This window comes from Drosophila kikkawai, chromosome 3R (genome assembly GCF_030179895.1).
Source record: "Drosophila kikkawai strain 14028-0561.14 chromosome 3R, DkikHiC1v2, whole genome shotgun sequence".
Classification (NCBI taxonomy): domain Eukaryota; kingdom Metazoa; phylum Arthropoda; class Insecta; order Diptera; family Drosophilidae; genus Drosophila; species Drosophila kikkawai.
The window spans coordinates 29,958,887-29,967,352 of NC_091731.1; the positions used below are offsets into that span (position 1 = coordinate 29,958,887).

General features: G+C 45.7%; 2 protein-coding genes across 2 annotated transcripts; one reads left to right on the forward strand and one right to left on the reverse strand.

Moving 5' to 3' along the window:
• The first annotated feature begins 233 nt into the window (after positions 1 to 233).
• Positions 234 to 1,638, forward strand: hkb (zinc finger transcription factor huckebein). Its single transcript, XM_017171070.3, has 2 exons — positions 234 to 995; positions 1,062 to 1,638. The coding sequence occupies exons 1-2, from the start codon at positions 308 to 310 to the stop codon at positions 1,298 to 1,300; spliced, it is 927 nt and encodes a 308-aa protein (XP_017026559.1). The 5' UTR covers positions 234 to 307; the 3' UTR covers positions 1,301 to 1,638.
• Positions 1,639 to 7,092: 5,454 nt separating this feature from the next.
• Positions 7,093 to 8,226, reverse strand: LOC108077627 (uncharacterized). The gene is made up of 2 exons (XM_017171037.2): positions 7,953 to 8,226; positions 7,093 to 7,895 (listed from the first exon to the last, which is right to left on the reverse strand). The coding sequence occupies exons 1-2, from the start codon at positions 8,224 to 8,226 to the stop codon at positions 7,435 to 7,437; spliced, it is 735 nt and encodes a 244-aa protein (XP_017026526.1). The 3' UTR covers positions 7,093 to 7,434.
• Positions 8,227 to 8,466: the final 240 nt, after the last annotated feature.

Sequence of the window (8,466 nt, forward strand, 5' to 3'; positions counted from 1 at the left end):
GGCAGAGACAGACAACAAATCGATGAATGAAGCGACCCTCGTGTGCCTGCGAGTGTGTGTATGTGTATGGTGTGCGTGAGCGCAGGACGAGCGAGTGTGTGTGTGTGTAGGTAGGCCGTTAGGTAGGCCCGCTCTGGAAATCCTCGAGAGAATCCCCTTAAATTGAGTGCCGCCGGGGCAGGAGAGTTCAGTTCGAGTCGAGATCTCGCATCGCACGCACAGCTCCGCTAACAAAAATCCCGAAAAGTACGCAATTCGCAAGTGATTCCAAGTGTTCCAAGTGAAAGAGAGAACCGTCATCATCGCCATGTCCACGATTAACCTGCATCCCCCGCAAACCTACTCGCGCCTGTTCCGTCCCTGGGATACGCAGCGTCAGATTCCCGCTCCGGCGCCCAGGATGGTGAAGCAGGAGCCCGAGATCACCATCAAGACGGAGCTGCCCAGCAGCAGCTTTGGCCACGACAGCGACACCTCCTCCTCGTCCTCGTCGAGCACCAGCAGCAGCTGTGACAGCCGAAGCCGAAGCCGAAGCAGCAGCAAGTCCAGCTACGAGGATGGGTTGAACCACAGCAGCTACACCCGCACCTCCACTCCCTTGCTGGATGCTGCGCCTCAGCCTATCTTTCCCCAGCCAGCCTCCTCCTCCCCCGCCACCGCCTGCCCCGTGTCCCAGCCTCCTCCGCAGCTGCAGCACCAGGCTCCGTCCACCTCTCCGTTCATGCCGGCTGCCAGCGATTTGTATTATGCCGCCGCCGCCGCAGCAGCCGCTGCTGCTGTTAACACTCCCAGCGCCGCCGCCGCCGCCGGCTTCGGCATGGATCCCTTCACCTTGGGACTGATGGAGCAGGAGTACGCCCGTGTCATGGCCGAGGATGCCCAGCTGAAGGCACTCAATGCCCGCAAGCAGCGCCCCAAGAAGTTCAAGTGCCCGCACTGCGACGTGGCCTTCTCCAACAATGGCCAGCTCAAGGGACACATCCGCATCCATACCGGTAAGTTAAGCAAATCCTTCAGATCCAGTGACCAGTTGTACTTACACATCTCCTTTCTTTCTCCAGGCGAACGCCCCTTCAAGTGCGACGTGGACACCTGCGGCAAGACTTTTACGCGCAACGAGGAGCTGACGCGCCACAAGCGCATCCACACCGGCCTGAGGCCGTATCCTTGCAGTGCCTGCGGCAAGAAGTTCGGCCGTCGCGACCACCTCAAGAAGCACATGAAGACGCATATGCCGCAGGAACGCCAGCTGGGACCGGCCATCTTTGTGCCCATGTACCCCTTCCTGTATGGCTACTAAAGCCATCGAGGGGAATCGAATCCGGACTTGGAATCCCCCCGCCAGCTCCCCAGCGATCTGTGAAGCGCTTGCACGCTTTAAACACGCACGAACCTCGACGAAGACAAACCCCAACGAATGCCGGCCAATAATAGTAATCGATAGCCAATCCTGGACAGATCTACCTCAGCCGTACCTGGCGCACTCCGGCGCACGCACCCGACCAGCACTGGGAGGGACTGAGATACCGCAATACCCTCGACGATATATGCAAATATTGAGATATTTATTTTTTAACGCATATTTACACTGCCAGCTACGTGACCCAGGAATCCCGACCCCGCACATGTGTAAATACCTCCTCCTCAAGTGATCCTTTCTCATATGCTAAGCGATTAAGAGATTAAGCGATACCGCATCTGTGTATGTATACATACACTCTATATTAGGTCTAAGCCGATATATTTTAATACTTTTATATGCAGAGCGCGGTTACTAGCAATATACGATTTATACCTAGCCTTTAAACGGTCGTAGTTAAATATTGAGAGTTGCATTATACGATTTATGTTTACACCACCTAAAATACATGAAAAATCTAAAAAAAACTAAGCAAATTTCTTCTTTGAATTGGTTTCTCCACCTGGGATTATGAATGGAACATCTGAAACATATGAAATAATAGAGAAATACCTGGGAGTACATAATGACCCGAAGCCATTTTGTTTGCATATTAATGACTTTCGGCGGTCCTGTCACTTCCCGCTAACCAGATCATTTGCAAAACATCTAGTCATGCCGGAAAATATCAAAGTGAACTCGAAGCCAAAGTCAAAGCCTGCAAATTGCATTTCAAAGGGTTAAAATGCACAAGTCATTTTGGGTGAAAACTAGCCAAAAATTCCATTCATAAAAGTGCCGGGACAAGACAATAACCCTTGCGAAATCCGAATCATTTAAGCGAATATTTTCCCCTAAATGCGTAAATCAAAACCAACTGGAGCAGCTAGCAGCGGATTGATATCCTTTGGCAATAGTTTCCCACAGTCCGATCTCGGGGCAGGCAATTGTCCACGTCGACTTGCCATTACTCACCTGACAGCCTTGCGTCATTCACAAGGACAATGGAGGTGGGCCCACCTCAGCAATGCCAGACACACAGTCTGCAAAGAGTCGAGTATTTTTGGAATTTGTTATGCGAACAAGCGATCGATCCCCGATCCATCGATCCCTGGTCACTATCAATGTGACTCCAGCAATAGACAGACAATGGGTGCAATTTCTGAGGACGATTTCTGGAAAGGGAACCGTAGCAAAGCGGTGGGCAGTTGCCCGGTATCCGAGAGTTTTGAGAGTACCCGAGTTGCAGCCAATTTCCAGGACAATGGCAAATACGGCCGCTTGATAGGGGCGTGCAGTTCTCACATTTACCTGTCGCCTACCTGCCTGGTTGTCCCCTTCGGGCCTGGGAATATCTTTCCTATCTGCCAGACAGTGCGTCGTCGTCGTCGTCGTCACAGGTGACACAATGATCTATAATGTGTCCCTGCCTTGCAACCAATTCAGGCCACTTGGTCGGACACTCGAGACCCACGGACTGCAGTCCAGATCAAATACACATTTCTCAAAGTGATTTCACCTACATATATCCGTGCGTCATTGCTGGCAATTAATTAAAAACGCTCCTTTTTTCGGTTTGATTGACAAAGGCCATTCCCCATGATATATTTTTGTGTGCCATATATATTTCATCGACTTTGGACAGATGAAGTATCTGCAATAAGCTGCAGAATAAACACTTTACAATAAATAATAAAGCCTTTACAATACTGCAATTTATTACGGTTGAGAGAAGCCATATGTACTCGGCTTTAAATAATTAGTTTCCATTATTTCAGTTTAAGGCTTAAAAATACGCATTGATAAACATTCAATGGGCTAGGAATCCAACTATAGCTTTTCTCGCTTTTTCTGTCTTGTTTCCTATTTGTTAAGAGCATTCTCCCTATATGGTTAACAAAAACTTAAAAGAGATTTTGAAATTCTATTTGAACAACCATATTTTATACCTTTGCAGGGTATTAGAATTTCAGTCAGAAGTTTGCAACGCAGTGAAGGAGACCTTTCCGACCCTATAAAGTATATATATTCCTGATCAGCATCAACAGGGGAATCTTTCTAGATATGCCAGGAAGAAATTGATTTTTTGGGCATTTTTGAAAAATTTTATAAGGGGTTACATCATTAAAATGTTTGATTTTGATAAAAAATTGAATTTTCAAAATTTTTAAATGAAGTATACACATTTATTAACTGTAGAAAATCATGCACATAATAGTTTTCCGATTTAAAATTAATGCTCTTTTGGCCGAGTTATGATATTTTTAATTTAAAAAAATCAAGAAGGTTTTTAATATAAAAAATCCGATTTTATAATACAAAATAATATTTTTCTAAGTCAAGGAATCATTTCCGACCCTGTAAACCATATATATTCTTGATCAGCATTAACAGGCGAATCTTTCTAGACCTGTGCGGAAGAAATCGATTTTTTGGCCATTTTTGCGAAATTTGATAATCATTAAAATGAGCAAAAATGGCCAAAAATTTTGATTTCTTAAAATTTTAAATTTGGTATGCAGTTTTTTTAAATTAATAAAAACTAACACAAAACTGCTTTCCGAATCGAAATTAATGCATTTTTGGCTTAGTTATGATATATTTTAATTGTTACCTGCAAGGGTATACAAACTTTGGCTGGCCAAAGTTAGCTTTCTTTCTTGTTAACTTAAGTAATAGAAATTTAAGCTATTGGTCAAATCGTTCCATCAAATATTTCTAAAGCGATACTTCTAAGCGGGTACATTGGCAAATAATTCGTTCGTTCACAGCCTCTGGCATCGATCAGTTCCCAGAAGCAATAATTGAAACTAAAGCAAGTATCAAAATTGCATTAAACTTGGACATATAAACGAGCATTGTTCCGCAGACAATATGGGGCAATAGAAAGAAGTTACTTCCTAACAAGAAAGTAGTTTCGCAATCAATAACCCACTGACACCGTGGAACAATTGCCACGTAGGAGGCACTGGCCCATCAGCCATTCATGACCACAAAGAGGCCAAACAAGAGTCGTCGGGTGGTCCCCAGAAATTTCGCAACGAGATAATTGCCAGGACTCGACCAGGACCACTTTCTTGGCAGCAGCACCTCCGGAGGCCCACCCAGGGTGTCCGGACTCCAGAGTGAGAATTGAAATGTCTTTTGTGCCACTAATAGAGAAATATACGGGCCATAATTTCGCAGTGTTACAATCAAGCCAAGAGCAGTGCAAAAACCCAAAAAAGAAAAAACAAAACCCAAACCCATACCCAAAAGGGAACGAAATGAGCAACGAGTGAGAGGCGAAATAAAAAATGGAGTCAGCGTGGCTAAACGGGTCCAGCTACCTTTCACAGCGCCAGTTCTGGGCCAAGTCAGTGCCAGTGCCTCGCCTCTGCCTCTGTCTCTGTGCCTGTTGTGATGACTTTTTCAACCCCTCGCCGAACAACCCTCATCCCTTATTCGCGCACAGCGCACAGGGGATGAATGGGAGCGAGCTGGCGGGGGGTAGTAGCTGTCCTTCCACACAAAGTGTCAGAGGATCCATTTAATTGGGAAATTTATTGGCCGGCAGGAGCAACAGCCACGCAAGAATAGGAGACAGCCTGTCTGGCCCTCTTGTTGGCTTTCTTTCGGACTATATGTTCTGCGGTTATTGGAAATGCTTTCACAATGAATCCCGATAGATTCTGACCGAGAACGGGAACGGGAATGCTCCATAAAAAACCCAAAAAAGACAAATTCGTGTAAACAAGCGGATTCAAACCGAGTCAGGTGGCCCAATTCCATGTAGTTCGAGGCAACCAAGAAAACACTCAACTTGGGTGGTTTGTAACATATTTCTATTGATAAGTATTTGGGTTCGATTAGGTCGCATTCCACTTAATTACACTCAGCAAAGAAATTAATAAAATGTATTTTTACGAAGATTTTAAAATGTTGTTTTTATATCTTTAAGATCCCTCGAAAAATTGCCTTACTATCACGTTTTATCTATTTCGTAAAATCAATTGTTAGTTAATCTAAAACAAAAGATTTATGAAATTTTATTTAACTTAGGGACTACTACTACTTCTATTAAAATTAAAACATTTGTGGTATTCTTTCTTTCTTTTTGTTTTGATAAGAACTACGTCAAAGATATATTTAGTAATTTAAAATAAACTAACCAATTTTTAGGTCCCATTTTATCAACAATATCAAAGCCAATAAATATAGCAAAAATATCTGAAGTCTTTGACTTAAGGTGAACTATAAAATAAATTCATTTCCCTAAAATATAGGACATTAATTCCTTGAAATCATTTATAGTTTCCCTTAGATAGGGAATTTTTCTTTGTCTTTTTAGGCAATTGTTTTCTTTAGCTGTATGTAAGTACGTCCAGACATTTCCCGGCAGCATCGGTGTGTTGCACAAGATTTCCAGTCTCGGCGCTCATCCTTCCGATCCTTCGGCTTTAGCGGTTTGCGCTCGTGTTTTCCAGGGGTCTGCCGGCAAATCCTAGGCGGAAAAATGGGTATGTCCCGACACCCGCTAAACGATGAGTTTATCTGCATAAACACTCTTAATAAGTCGATTGTCCGCAGCCTAATCTCGCCCGGACTCGGTCCCTAATGAGCCTTATCCCAGCGTTATCGCTGCCTAAATATATACGCAATTTGTGGACTAATCCTAACGCCGCGTCTTGCATAATGCTTTCCAGCTAGAACAGGATAAGGTAAGTGGGTGTGTGTGGAAGTGGAAGTGGAGGAAACATCGTTTGGTTTGCCCAAGTCCACACACATGGCCCTAAGCTGTTTGCCCAGATAACCTATGCGACAAGGACGATCGTAGACTGCGACGCAATCTGATTTCTTCATTAGCCCGCAATGGGAGATCAATCAAAAACACGATCATCATTATTGCGCAATTTGCAGTAAAATTAAACCGAACACACCAACATAAACAGCACCCGAGGATCGCAATAGCCATCGCTCAGCGGGACAGTGAGCCCAAAGGACGAACAGTAGGTGGTGCCGGAAGTACCCGGCCGTTTTCCCATCAACGTGAGCCCTGAGTAAACTAATCAAAACTAATGATGACATAATTGGCTCGATTGGCAGCGGACAGCGGAAGGTGCCGAGTCCTGTGTGGCTCCAGGCAGGGACTGCCTTCCAGAGGAAGTGCCCTACAAAGCCACACAAACTGTCCTTTGTCCCGAAAAGGAAACATCCATCCGTCAGAGGCGCTCACAACAACGACTATGTATGCCTTGAGGTAAAAAAGATAATTGATTTCTTTGCGAAATTCAATGCGATGACACTCGGATTTTGCGCCCGCCGTGTGGTCCTGTTCCTGATTCGGTCTTTCGATCCCAATTCTTCGAGGCATTTAGCTGGAACACTGTAATTGCATTTGGAGAAATGTTGTGACATTTTGGGCCAGGAGAAAAGGCCTGAGATTCTTGGGTAATTCATCAAGACGCTGCCACACAGGCTGCTTTCTTTTTTTAATTGACTCGTTCCTGGAGTCGAGACGGAAGTTGCCCCGCGGCGAGCCAGCGTAGCGTGTGCTACTGCAGTCCCTTCCCCTGGGAGGCTGTCGTAAAAAGCCCGATCTGATGGATCAATTAGTAAACAAAGCGCCCACGTTTTTGTGTTTCTTAACAATGACTGTTTCTGTATTCGAAAATATGCACATAAAAATACTTGGCAGTACATACAAGGTAGAGAAATCAGAGTATATATATATATATATATAAGTGTATATATAAAGGTCATTCGAGTATAATATATAGTTTATATAAATATTGATAGGTGCGTACAGTTTCGTGCGCTTTTGCTCCACAGGTTGGCCCTGCAGCTGAAATGCTCTTCAGTCGTGAGACAGACTTTTAAATACTTGGTTTTCATGCTAATCTAAACGAATGTTCCCTCAGGTCCTGGGGTGGAGTATAATATTAAAATAGGCCTTGTTGTTGGCAAGCAAAAGGCATCCTTAAGTAAGGCACAATCGTTTGAGCCGCTGAGATTACTTGTTCTTGTTCTTGAGGTTCATTCAGGGTGCTTCCATCCTAGTACAGCATTATGCCGGCCTGGTTCTTGTCCTCACCCGGCGGTTCCAGGCGCCGGCGGTCGTGAAGCTCTCGCCGCTTGGCATACAGTAAGATGATGATGTTGAGCAGAACCACAATCGTTGAGATCACGACCAAGTAGAAGCTGTAGCCCAGGTAGGCCATTCCGGTGCTGTACCAGTGCTGCTGCTGGTGCTCGGTCAGCAGTACGTTGTGGATGAAGTACTGATAGAATTGCACCAGCCAGGAGACAAAGGCCACCACCTGAGCCCCAGCGGCCGATACATTGGCGACCAGGAGCAGTGCCATGGTACCGCCCCTCTTGGCCGCAGAGGCTGACTTCAGGACAGCGGCGATGGCTGCCACGGCGCAGGCCAAGAGGCCAAAGCCCGTGCCCAGGGTGGTGAAGAGCCATAGCCAGAAGCTGGTGTCGCCGTTCTCCGTGCGCACGAAGGTGTAAACTGAAGATTTAATGAGCCTAAGTAAGTCGTACTTGAATGATTATATTGCGAGCTCACCATTAAACGGATTGCTCCTCCAGCCGACTCCAAAGTTCAAGTCATGGTTGCCATTGAAGAGCCCAAAGTTAACCTCTCCGTGGGCCTCCGTTGAGTTGCTCCGCTGCGTAGAGGCCCTTACCCAGTGGTTGGTAGTCAAGCTCACAAGCAGCAGGCCGATGGCCAGGCAGCTGCCGAAGAAAGTGGAGAAGACCAAGGCACGTGTGCGCATGCTCATCTTGATAACGCTCGTGTGGACCGGTGGAAGGGACAGGAGCGGGGCCGATTTCACCATTTAAAGAGCTCCAACTGACGCAGACCAGACTCTCCAGCTGCGACAAAGAAAGTTCGGTTAATTGGGATCTTATTGGCCTCGCATTGTCTCGCGTTGCAGGTGGTGCCTCACCCTTTCCTATTCACTGGTCCAGATCAAGTAAAGGCAGGCTCTTTGTTTCGCGAATACTTTATTGTCTTTTATTTATTATTTTTTAATATTGCTTGGAAAGTTTAGTGTGCCCGCCTGGTTTTCCACCCC